Source organism: Zonotrichia leucophrys, chromosome 1A (assembly GCF_028769735.1).
Source record: "Zonotrichia leucophrys gambelii isolate GWCS_2022_RI chromosome 1A, RI_Zleu_2.0, whole genome shotgun sequence".
In the NCBI taxonomy this organism is placed as follows: domain Eukaryota; kingdom Metazoa; phylum Chordata; class Aves; order Passeriformes; family Passerellidae; genus Zonotrichia; species Zonotrichia leucophrys.
In genome coordinates this window covers 7,341,987-7,354,859 of record NC_088170.1, presented here as the reverse complement: position 1 = coordinate 7,354,859, position 12,873 = coordinate 7,341,987, and the positions used below count along the sequence as shown (strand labels likewise).

At 39.8% G+C, this 12,873-nt stretch overlaps 1 protein-coding gene across 6 annotated transcripts in view; it reads right to left on the bottom strand.

Moving 5' to 3' along the window:
* Window positions 1-1,696: 1,696 nt before the first annotated feature.
* PPARA (peroxisome proliferator activated receptor alpha) overlaps window positions 1,697-12,873 on the bottom strand; it is a 32,524-nt gene continuing 21,347 nt past the window's right edge. For all 6 annotated transcript variants that reach the window (XM_064736799.1, XM_064736812.1, XM_064736805.1 and 3 more), the window contains 3 exons: window positions 12,020-12,222; window positions 9,063-9,510; window positions 1,697-8,886 (listed from right to left, as the gene is read on the bottom strand). In XM_064736799.1, the coding sequence (XP_064592869.1) occupies window positions 8,639-8,886; window positions 9,063-9,510; window positions 12,020-12,222 (899 nt within the window). In that variant the 3' untranslated portion in view covers window positions 1,697-8,638. The remainder of the gene's footprint in view (window positions 8,887-9,062; window positions 9,511-12,019; window positions 12,223-12,873) is intronic.

Genomic DNA, 12,873 nt, shown 5'->3' with positions numbered 1-12,873 from the left:
CCTAAGTGCTTTAATAAATAAAATATATGTATGTCTCTAAATGCAGAAAAAAAGATCCACGTTATGAGGCAACATTTCAGCTTCCTTTTTGCAGTTACAAAAGACTACACTTTCAGGGAAAGTGATACTAAACTTATGTAAGATGGGTGGTGTTATATTTCAGTTTCACGTTAGGAGCACTGTTTAAAAGCTGTGGTGTGTCTGTGTCTGTTCTGTATAAACACCAGAGCATGTCCTGTGCTAAACCCACAACTAAAGAGAGCATTTTCCCACCTTGGAACTGAAGTCTTATAATCAAGCTGCCAAAGCAACATGGTTACGTGAGATCACAGGATATGTTTACGCCAGCAAACCTCGAAATATGTTTTTTCCTGGATTTCCCATTGTTCATGACAGTTTGCACTCCTAAAAGCAGGTTTTGAAAGCCTGCCTAGTGCAGTTCCAATGTCAGTGAGCTTGGGATCTCATCTCTCTGACCTGTTTTCCCTCCTGCTCAGCTTCCTCTGTGCCCTTTTAAGGCACAAGCAGTTATCTCATTTATTCATAACCATTATATTTGCCTTTACAATATGACTGAGGAGTCATTTAAAGCCCTCAGAAATTTCCATGCCTTTAAGAACTTGTTATGTTGAACTGAAGGGTGAAAGGACTCAGGGTTAAAAGGGAGCAGAACAGCAAAGCATAATTATATAATATTTAATTTGGCTCAGTACAGCTCAGTTCTTTATTGTGCAGCAGGGAAAACCAAGTGAGGGATGCCCCTCCTTCACAGTTACCTGGCAGTGAAGACCTGGTAGGTGCAGAAAAGCCAGCAGGTACCACAGAGGGACAGCAGATGTGTTCTGGCATCTCTGGTTTATGCTTTAGGGAAAGGAGACTGCCCTACATTCCACTTGGTATTTCCTGGAATGACAATGGATTATTATCTGTGCCCAGCTGTTAGAATTTAGTTATTCCACATTCTTGTATTCCCACTGAACGTGGGCATTATGGTCTCAGTATCATTTTATTTTGGTATATATGTGATTTCACAGCCTGAATGATACCATGGCCAGCCTTTCCTGCTCTGCATGGATGCACAGCCTTTACAGGTTGTTTTCATTGGGGTCTTCAAGTACTTTCTGCTGCTCAACATCAGGTCTTCCATGCTCCTGAGCACAGATAATGAAGAAACCAGAGTAGTTTTCCTCTGCTGTAATTTTCACTTCAGCACTCTGTTACCAGCTTAAAATATCCCCAGATTCTGGAAGGAAAACAGCTTTCCTTTCTGGAAGGAAAACAGCTACCTGTGACATACTTCCCTGATTTAATTGAAGATGTGCTCATTGAATTACTCAGTGCTGCATTTCACACAGAAGTGCTCTTGTTGAATTCCATGAATGTCTCAAACCAGCCATACAACCCATAAGAATATGGAAGATGACAGCTGGATGATGGGTGAACACCAAACTTATGAAATATATATAAATAAATGTATATGCCACGTCTCTGGGTACGCTACACAACCACTCCTGCTTCAAAAGGCATCTAAGAGTACACAGGGAAGCATCAGTACCTGAAGATGCTTCAAATAGGCTGCCTTTTGAATGTCCCATTGCAGTGAGTTCCTTTCCTGGAGATAAAAGATCATCACATGTCATTAAATTCACTTTTAAAAATATTTTATTTTTTTAAAACCATTAAGGCAAAACCGTGTTTCAAATTAAGTTGGTTTACATTCAGTCTGAAAGGATTAAAGCACATAGGTTCCTACAGTCTCTATACAAACACTGTGAATTCAACCTCTTGTTTTTAAAGAAGGCAGAAAAAAATCAGAATGTAAAAAAAGAAAAAAAAATGTTTAGTTCAAGTTTTTTCATCCTAGATCAGTAGGCTGGTAACGTTTGAGAATGCATCATCGTGTGTAGCTAGATGTGACTTTAACATTCACAAGTGCAAGATATGTTGTCCTTCCTAAAAATCCCTGCGAGACCAGGGCATCCATTCATCCTTGGAAGTGTCATTTGCATTGTTCTAACAGAGAGAAACTTGGGAACTTGGCCTGAATTAGTGGTTTTTACTGGGAAACAAGCATTCCATGAGAATTAGGTTTGACTATTCCTTGCAAGAAATGTGCTCCTTCTACATTCTGTATTTACTGAAGTCCAATGTCCTCAAAACAGCTGACTGGAAACAATAAGCTATTTTGTTTTCTCTTTAAAATTGATATCTTGATTTAATGAAACACTTGTTGGCTCTATTGATTAGGGCATGGCAACATTAACGACACTGTGCTTCTTTTGTGTCCTAAGAGACACAGATAACAGACCATTTAAAAGGCGAGGAAGGGTTTCAACATCCCGGGGCACTTAACCTGTGAGGCTGCATTCCTAGAGAAAATTCTGAGCAACTCTTTTAGGAGCTGTGGAACAGCAGGAGCTGCTCAGGAGGCAGGTCTCCCGAGAATCTGCTAAGCCAGACTTTGTCAAACCACTCTGAGGTTTCTGGAGCACACTGATAGCACTGAAACGTTGGTTAGGTTCGTTACTACTAAAGCAGTAACTGAACCATGCAGGTTTCTGCTCTGCACAAGGCCAAGGCACTGTGATTCCATGGAGAGAGCTGCTGGGTGTGTGGGGATGAGCCATGGGAGCGCTGCAGGTGAGCAGGGGTGGCCGTGAGTCACCTGCAGGAGGGTGGTGACCTGCTCCCAGCTCTGCAGCACGTCCCACACAGGCTGCCGGCTGACACTGCACTCCTACACACCCAGAGTACAACACAGGACTGCTGTGCCACCGGGATTGCAGCGGCTCAGCACTTCCCCATCCTGCCAAGCTTTCTTCCTTCTAGTGGAAAGAATGCCATGAAACTCCTGGCATTGAACACAAGGCTGGTGTCTTTACCACAACAGGGACCACCTGCATACCCAACGTGAGAAAATACACCAAAATATTACTACTGCTTCAAGTACCTCATGCTTGATCTTGCAGTCCTTATTTAAGGTCCAGCCTGGAATCAGATCAGTCTCTTGTGCACGCTGCCTATCCCCTGGCAGCAGCAGCTCATCTGCAATTGAGGTCCTTGCAGCAGGAATTCTGTTTCGAAACATCCGCAGCAATGGAATCTGGCGAGACTGAGGCAATAAAGGAGCTCAAGAAAAAAACACAGCCCAGCTTCAGAAGCAGAAAAAAGATTTAAAAAAACCTGTGAGCACAATAGGAAAAAGAAAGGAGGAAACAGCCTTCCTTAGGGTGGGCTCAGTTCCACAGTGGGTTTGTGTCACATGAGGTGACAGGGTAAAGGAAGTGGCTGCAGGTCAGCACAGGCAAGTCCAGCAGAGCTTTTGCAAACATGACACAAACACCTCAGGGGACAACATACCTGTGTGGTGACACTGATGAAGTGAAAATGCCAAGTTGCAGCAATTTGAGGAAATAAAGTGTTACATGTTACAAATAAAAAGCAAGTAAGTACAAATGATAGCTAGAACATTTGTAATAGATAGTGCTTGTGGTACCTACTGTGTTTGGTGATTCACACAGCAAAATTTAAGGGAGATACCTTTGAAAGGTACCTTATTTCCTATATCAGATTTCCTTAGAAGGATGCTGTAGGCACAGACTGTCACACCTACATGCACCAGACACAGAATCCCTACGAGCAGACTCTGAATTCTATTTCAAATCCCTCCTGCAGGGAAGCCAATAATGCCATTTCAACGCTTTGTTTTGTGCTGCCAAATCATGTTTGAAATACATCTATAAATGCAGCAGGTTGCCCTCAGGGCAGATGGCAGGGAATAATCCTGAGTACACGTTGTTATTCCCAGTGAGCCACAAGTCAGCTCCACAGAAAACACCAGCACCAGTGAACAAACCAAATGCAGCTTCTTTTTAGCTCTTTTCAAAGGAAAATGAGCTACCATGCTGCAAAACAAAGATGAACTCAGTTCTACACATGATTATTCCTATTGGTGAACTTGAGTTAAAAACTCAATTTTGGGATTGCAGCTATTCCTCAGCTAGACTTGCTTTTATTAAAATTAAATAAAAGAAAGTCTGTGTTCTATGTGAAAATATATTTTAAAGTTTTGTTACAATGGTCAACACCAAACACTGATAACTCTGAAGAATTTGTGATAGTTCTTCAAAAATGATACAGCAATAAAGACCAGACAGGAATAAATAACAAATTGTCTTTGACATCAGCCCCCTCATCCTTAGCCCATAAAAGGAAATACTTCCTCACTGTACAAAGGGTTCACAAGATAAACTATGTAACAAATATTTAAATTAAATAATTTACACATTTTTCTTTAAGCACCTCTGTAATTAATTTAGTGAAAGTTTATACCTTGCATTTATATTCTTGTATTTTATAAATTGAAACATGAAGAAATGGTATTACATTAAATTAAAAAAATCCCACAACACATAACAATATCAATAATCTTAGATCAAACCCACATATTATTTAAATCTCCAGTAAAAGAAGGAAAATAAAGCTGATTAAACCTAAATACAAAAATTATATGCAACTGATTATCAGGAAAGCACTTGGGCCAGAAGCAAGCACAGATACCACGCTGCACCTTACATTCCAACACTTCCTAAAGGACGAGGGCTTTCTGAGAGGGACCATTATGTGCAGACCTTATGCTGAAGCAGTACCATGACAGCTGCAAATGCATTTGTCAAATGCAGTTGCAGATTTTCAGTGAAGCCACAGGGAGCTTTTTAGGAGAGACTGAAACTGTTCCTTGCAGCCACAGCAGGATATCCCCCAGCTGCTCTGCCTCACATGGGGCCCAACTTTGTCCAGGCTTTCCGTCAGCAATGAGGAAATTCAAACTCAGTCGTATGTGACCCAGCTCTCGTGATGAATAAATCTCCCCAGGTTTCAGCAGTTTGGATAAACAAACAAATGTTTGGATGCTTATTATAAGCTCTTTGATGTGCAGCCCTGTGCCAGCTCTCTCATGAGAACAGGCTTAGTGCAACTGCTGGTATTTCCGAGATCTGCACGGGGCAGGAATAATGCAAAACTCTGCTGCCTGGCAGCCCTTCGGCTCTGCAGCAGCTGCTGGAAGCAGAGCACAAAGGCACATGGAAATGGCAGCTAACACAAAATGGGCTTTCTTTAAATGCAATGCAAGGTGTCGTTTCTGTAAATGGAAACTTTCCTATCAGGTGACAGTTTGTGTTTAAAGCAAAAGTGGGATCGGAAATTTTGAAAGGTACAAAGTAACTCATTTTTTTTAAACAGCAGCTTTAAAGGAAATATTTAAGGAGGAGACAAGAATGAACCTCAGATTTCCCTAACACTTGGCACAAAACCTTCCTTTCCTTCCCCCCTTGCCCTTTGCCAAAAAGTACCTAGGGCACCAGAGTAAATAAATAAATAAATATTTTCCCTCCAAACAATGCTCAAAAATGAGTAATCTGTAGGTTTGCTGAAAACTTAAGCCATACCATTGTTTCCCAGGATATTTCTCTATCCATCTGCTGTCTCTTGCCTTGAGCTGTTTGTGGGGTCTGGTTGCTAACCACAGTTCTTCCATGCTATGACAGTAAAATGAGTTCTGTTGGCAAGAATCAGATCCAAACTGTATCTGATGAGCCAGCAAACCTTTAATCCATTTTAATCCTAAAATCTGATCAATTTGCTTTCCTCCATAGGTGGGGTATTTAAAACTATTAGTTTATCTGCACATAGAGGAGCTGCTGAAGTAATTGGTCAGAAATACATCTGAGACTAGTTTGCATTCCAAATTTAAAAAAAAATGGACATAAACTGAGTAACTTTAAAACCTCCTTGGCCAAAACCTGCTGTAGTCATCTCCTGAAGGAGCAAATGTAATTCCTTAAAAGCATAATGTAGAAATGAGAAATTCTTTTGCCCATTCATTCTTGGGAAGGGAATTGTGTGCCCTGTGCCACTCTTTGAAGTGACTGTGGGAATGTGCACGGGACAGCAGTGTGGGCAGTGGAATCCATCCAGAATTTTAGGCTGTGTTAACATCTTGTTCATATTTCTGTAATTCAGAGATGTGTTCTTTTTCTTTTCTTTTTTTTTTTTTTTCATTCAGGGTCTGAAATTTAATTTAAAACGGAAATCAAACCTTTAATGTCCAAGGAAGTAGTCAAAAATTTCTTGCTAGTTTTCAAATAACAAAAAAATTATTCATTATTCTCATACTAATAACAGGACCTTATCACAAGCAGTTGCTCAAACAGCTAAATATTATGTCTTTCACTGAGTTACTCTATTTGCCATTCTTTATAGCTTTGCTGAGAATTTAAGTATTTATTATTAATTTTCCATGGTTTAAAGTGTTACTAAAGTGTTTTAGCCACTTTTGAGAACAAGAGCTGGAAAAATAGTTATGCACACTGACTGTGTCTGATTTTTCCTGAGAACCTACAGTACACTTAGACTATGGGATACAACTTTGAAATTTGCCCTTGGCAAAAAATCTGACCTTTGGGGGGAAAATATTTCAAGTTATCCTTTTTTTTAGAGGATAAACTAGCAGTTGGCTCCTACAGTTTGAGAACAGCATCCCAGAATGGCTGATATTTTGACAGCTTCTTGCATCAGCAATATCTCAGATCAATTATTTCCATGGCCCAAACCCCACAGCTCCCCAGTGAAACAGGGTTGGCTGGAAGAATAAAGCAGCAGCATTCCTAAAATCCTCTGTTTCTGAGGGCACACTGTGTGCTGCTCTGGGACACAAAAGGCAGCCCATTTCTCATCTGAGGGTTCCTGGCAAGACCAACATTCCTCTCTGAGTGTTTGAGTGTTCTTCCTGCTGGCAACAGGGAAAGGGAGGAAGTTTTGTGCACATGCAGTTACTATTTCTATCCTGCCCTAGATGCTCACCAAATTTGAGGCCTGTGCTTCAATATATCACACTAAATATATCTGTAATTATCTATAACTTCTGCCACAGATAAACCCCAAAAAGTTGCCTTTAAACCTGTAATTTTTCCAGTGTTCAGCTGTGCCTGTGTGCCTGGACAGAAAGAAGCATTGCCACTGAAATAGGAATGACAAGATGATGTTCTCACTCCATCACTCAATGCTTGCAGTGAAGATTCTGGTGCCTTCAAACGTGCTACAATAAAACAAATACAAAGTGTCCTCCTGTGCCACTGAAAGCTTTACTGTAGTGAAAATGCTGGCACTGCTCCTGAAACCTCGTTGTTGTGAAACAGAAAGTGAAATTATGTGGTGATAATGTGAGGTTACTGTATCAAGGAAATGAAAGAGAAACGGCAGAGTGCCTGGCATGCAGCTGGCACTTCTGGGCAGCTCTCTGAGAAAAGAGCCCATGAGGTGGCAAAGTCAGGAAGCCATTTCATTGTGGCTGCTTTTGCAGCAGGAGTACAGCAAAAAAAAAAAATCAGTTTACTCCTAGGAACACAATAAACTTACTCTCAGCTGTGCTTTCCACTCTATGACACAGTCTGACACCTACAAACACTGCTCTTGGTCTTACTGTCACCTTATCCACAAGGACAAAATCTGGTGAAAACAAGTACCAAATACTTCTATCCATGAGGCCAAAGAAGGAATAGAAATATATCCAAGAGGGTAAAAAATGAAGCAGTGCATTCATCAGAAAAGCAAACAGCTCCAAACAATTATACTGCCAAGACACTTAGAGGAAGCCAATGCCTTTCCTATCCAATCATTCCTTTGGAGTCATTATCACTGCAGTAGAGTGCAGTATCCTTGATGGAAAGTTAAAATTCTTTTTTTTCCTAGGGTAGGATCAGATTTTTCAGTCTCTCCAAAACTCTTGCTAATTCAAAATAGCATTTTTATGTCAAAACTGCGTCCTGAGCTATTACAAGTTGTACAAAAATACAGGGTATATAATCTCTTTATCATCAGTGATATTTGCACATTTCCTTAACAGACTTTTGAAACAAAAAGGTCCCATCAGTTTATCTTGTTTACTCTTCAAGACACACCTGTTGGAGCATCTCTGCTGTCTTTTAGATGACTCTTTGGATTTTGTTTAATTTCATAAGACAACTGTCTTTTAAACCTGCTCACCCTAAGTATGCCCACATAACAGTAGATGAAGCTGTACATCATTTCATGGAATTAAAGCAACAATGGATGAATGATCTTTCCAATTTTTTAGAAGTGTATGGACAGTAATATCCAGCCATTTGCTACACCTAGACTGAATGCTTTAAGAAAAAGTGTTAGCTGGTTCTCAGTAGTTACCATTAGGCAAAAGTGCATTGTCTTTCTGATTGTGCAGATACCTGGAAGGAAGGTGCTGAATTTGTTACATTAATACTAAAATGACTAAGCCAAGAGGAAATACAATTTTGTTCATTTCTGTTACTTAACATTCTGATTTATTATACAAATATGTATTCCTTACCAATCCTCAAATTTCCAAATAAAAGAACCATTGTAAGACACTTCATTGAGCACTCTGACCAATATTTTTCTGCAGCACTTTTTCAAAAGAAGACAAAAGATCCCAAACCAAAAGAAGTGTAACACTCCAGTTCCCCAGTTTTAGATTTTTCCTGCTCTGGGCTGAGTGAACAGCCCATAACTGTACAAGTAGTTTTGCTCCCATCTGTATTTCTCTGTCTTTAAATATTGTGGAAAAAAATACTAGAAGTCCTTAATACATATCCCTGTAGATTTCCTGTAGTAAAGGGTGTAAATGTGCATCAGATTCAGTCTTCTTGATTATCTGAACAAGCTGAGCATGCTCTGTGACCAGCTGTCGGAGGTCAGCCATTTTTTGGAGAAGTTTTGGGAAGAGGAAGGTGTCATCAGGATGGTTGTTTTGCAAGTGAAGTTTCAGTACATGCACAATGCTCTCCTGCATTTTTTCAATGTGTCCTACATTTACAAGACCAGGACGATCTGTTCTCAAAACAAGCAAAAGAATACATGTCATAATTTTATAATGATTCCTCAAAGTGTAGTTAGTGGTAGAACTGAATCTTCCAGAGGATAGAAGCTTTTCCATTAAAATTTTTAATTCACGAGAGGGAAGTATTAAAATTTACTACCTTAGAGAACAAATGGGTCATGCTTACCTCCACAGCAAATAATGGCAGCAACAAAAAGGGAAATATCGCTATCATCCAAATCCAGTGCATTGAATTTCATTGCAAAATCAAATTTTGGCTCCATTATATCACAGAATGGCTTTCTCAGGCTTTTCAGGAACTCCCGGGTTATAAATCCATTCCCATAAGCCACCAGCATCCCGTCCTTGTTCATCACAGAGGCCAGCATGGCAAATATGGCTTCATACACCCCATACTTCAGCAGTGTCACCTGATCATTCAGGTCCAGGCTGGAGAAGCCAGGGATGGATTTGGCAAATTCCGTGAGCTCGGTGACAGTCTCCACAGACGTGCACTGGCAGCAGTGGAAGATCCGAACCTCAGCTTCCTTGTTCTGAATCCCATTGGCCACCAGCTTTGCCACCAGGGTCTTCTCTGCCATACATAAGGTATCCATATCATGGATAACAAATGGCTACAGAGGAAAAAACCCACTAGTTCAGTCACTAAATAATGGTTATTAATCGGGTTCTTCCTAAAAAAATAAGAATTTTGCTAAATTTTCACTTCCATGCTATTCAGTCCTCAACTGTCACTTTGTCATCAATGCAGTGTATGACAAACTGCAATACCTAACAAGTCTGCTCTGCAAATAGCAATGCAAATAGTCAGATGTAAAGATGTATGGCATATCTTTAATTTAGTTTTATCTAATAGTTCCAGTGAAGCTCCAGCACTCCTGTGCTTGGGATGCACAAATCCATCTCAGAGCCAGTCCCAGAGGGTTCACAAAAGACTTGGATTACCTTCTCCAGAAGTCCAGGTTATTCTGCCTAAGCTCCTATTGATTCCTAAACTAACTACACTTGATGCACATCTTGATGCTTTCCTGAAGCACCCTAGGGGGAAATTACAGGCAGTAATTTCAATACAGGGCAGCATATTTGCTTAAGAATGTGAACCCCGCACTTCTCTTGTGTTTTATTATCAGATTCTCATAGACAATGTCCCAATTGTCCCAACTTTCTAGCTGCAGTTGGTGCTGAGTCATCTCCAAACAGAGAATCCTACTAGAATGCAAAGCACAAAATCCCATAATCCCATTTGTTTTGAAAGGTACATGCTTTACAAACAGATGAGCCACTCTCTTAAAACATCATTATCAAAAGCAGCATTCAGACTTTCTTAGGAACAATCAGAACTCAAAAATATTTTGATATATATCTGCAGGGCAACAACCAAAATGAAATACAATCCACTAAAGAAAAACAACAAACCCCAGTTGCTTCCCAGCCTAGCAAACTCACAGCAACTGACCTTGAACAGCAACCTCAGTTCCATACACACCAAGCACCTTCCTTGTGCTGCTTTGCTCAGCTCAGATTAAACAGCATGGGGAACACATGAGTCCTGTCAGAAACTCATAGGATTCACTTGTTTCCTTCAGAAAACTGTCCAACAGCTCATGTTCCTATGGTTTTCCATTTTAAAATGTTTATTTTACTGGACATTCCATCTCACTCCAGCACCGTTACACAGAGCAGAACTTTCCATGGGAAGGTGGATATGAGTGGAAAGTGGCAAAGCAAGAAACACAACACATCTCTAAACCTTTAAAAGATGTATACTATCTCTATGCTATCTACTTTTTAAAAAAATTTAACATCATTTCAGGATGCAGAAAAGAGGCATGGCTAAGGACTTGGGAGCTAAATTAAAAAATGACACCTTGTCATCATGAAAAATGCTCATTCATTCTGAAATTAATTGTAGTGGTGCCAAAAATTAGGATTCACTGAAATTAGCTGTTAATACACAGTTCTGAAACAGGTGGGCTGCTAATTACAATAAAAAAACCACCTTATTTTAACATTTGCTTTTCTGCTGAAAAATCAAAAGAAAAAGAAATTTTTTTTTTTCTTAAGAGAGTATGCAATAGTCTAAAACCCCTTTGCTCTTCCCTGCATATGGAAAAAATTGATAGCAGTCTGTTTGCATTTTGCACACCTCTCAGTGCAATGAGAAAGGCTGGGATAATTCACGTGTCTCTCTGCTAATGCAGAAAGCTGTAGGCTAGACTAGACTAGACTATTACATGCCAAATTCCATAATGCAGAAGACAGCTTGCTTACCATTTTGATAACACTGATCCCCACACTTACATGGTTTTCATTATGGCATATGTAAAGTTTCTTCCCTGCATATTTTTACTGAAACTGAAGTTGCTGATAATATAATTATCTTTTACATAAAAGTAACATAGATCACAGCAGAGCTTAAATAAATATGCATAAAGTGAAACAAGCAAGTCCTTACATCAATTATACTCGCCTATATGCTACTAAAAAAAAGCAGTTGATCCAATTAGGTAGACCTTGGCTAAATTACCCTGAAAGAAAAATAACTTCTACAGCAAATGTGTCTTCACAACCTTGCTTGCTTCTGCCTTTCAAAGGAACCCTACAGAAAAGACCAGGAGGGCTGGGTGAGGAAATGGCCAGCACTGTGAAGAAAAAATTACAAACTCAAGTTTTCTTTCCCCTCCTGCTATAAATATTGTTCTGATTAAAGGAAAAGTCATGCAGAGCACCTGTACACCCTACAAGCTAATAGTACTTATCCTGGCATTTGTGGCAAAAAATTACATTTTTTTCATTGTCATAATAGGAAAATAATTTTGAACTGTTCTCCCCATATCAAGAGGTATTCACATTCAGATATCACTTCATTTTTTATTAAGAGCAATAATTTAGGGTTATGAGTTTCCATTTACAAGGTAATGACGTGATTTTCCTAAAGCATCTTATTATTCTGATAGTGGTTAAAAGCAACCATATTTACTACAGATATTTGCTTTGACTATTTCATGTTTGTATTACCATGATATTTATTTTCTAAAAGATTTGCTAAAGCGTCTACCAAATTACTACAATCACCTTACATACCTGTCAGTTTTATTTTAAAGTAACAGAAAAAGTACTTACTGGATTGTTATTGGTTTTCCCTGCAAGGATGATTCTGGCTTTAACCTTGTTCATATTGAAGTTTTTCAGGTAGGCATCATGAATTCTTTTGGCAAGTGATTTGAGATCTGCCATTTCTGAATCTTCTACATAATTTTCACCTGTCAGAATTTCTGCTTTGAGCTTGGCCTTCTCAGACCTCGGCATTCGTCCAAAACGTATTGCTGATGGGAAGACAGAATTGTAAAACAAGCACAAATCATACAAGAACTTAAGCCTTTTACCATTGCTGATCAGAGCAGTAAGATTTTTCTCTCTGGAAAAACTGAGGTAGAGGTGAAGACATTGCCCCCTTCCCAACACAGTCAGTGACTAATATGCTAAGTGAAGGAAATCAGGTGTTTCAGAACACAAAGTGCTATCTGCAGTGGGCTAGAACACATTCCTTTTCCCTTCTGCATTACCTAAATATACTTGTATTTTGTTTTTCTCCTTACAGCTCCCAGTGTGAAACTCAAAGTCCACCTTGGGAGCTCTTAAAACACTAAATAAACTCGTGACAGGAGCTTGGCAGAAAGCACACACACGAGCTGGAGAGCTGCAATGGAGCCTGAATCCCACTGCTGGCTCAGAACCTGCAGGGGCATCCAGTTCTTCACTCAACACATCTGTACTGCCAGTGGGAACCCCAAAGACTCCACACTCCATACTGCTTTCCCAACAGACTAGCCCTGCAGGACTGGAGAGGAGAACAGTCTGAATATCCAATCCAGTCATTGGGATATCCTTCTGAGAAGATGCAAGGCTGAAACACCTCTGGGTATGGAGGTCTCCTGGTTTTTGGGCAAGTGGTCTTGCCATTCATGGGTACTTCT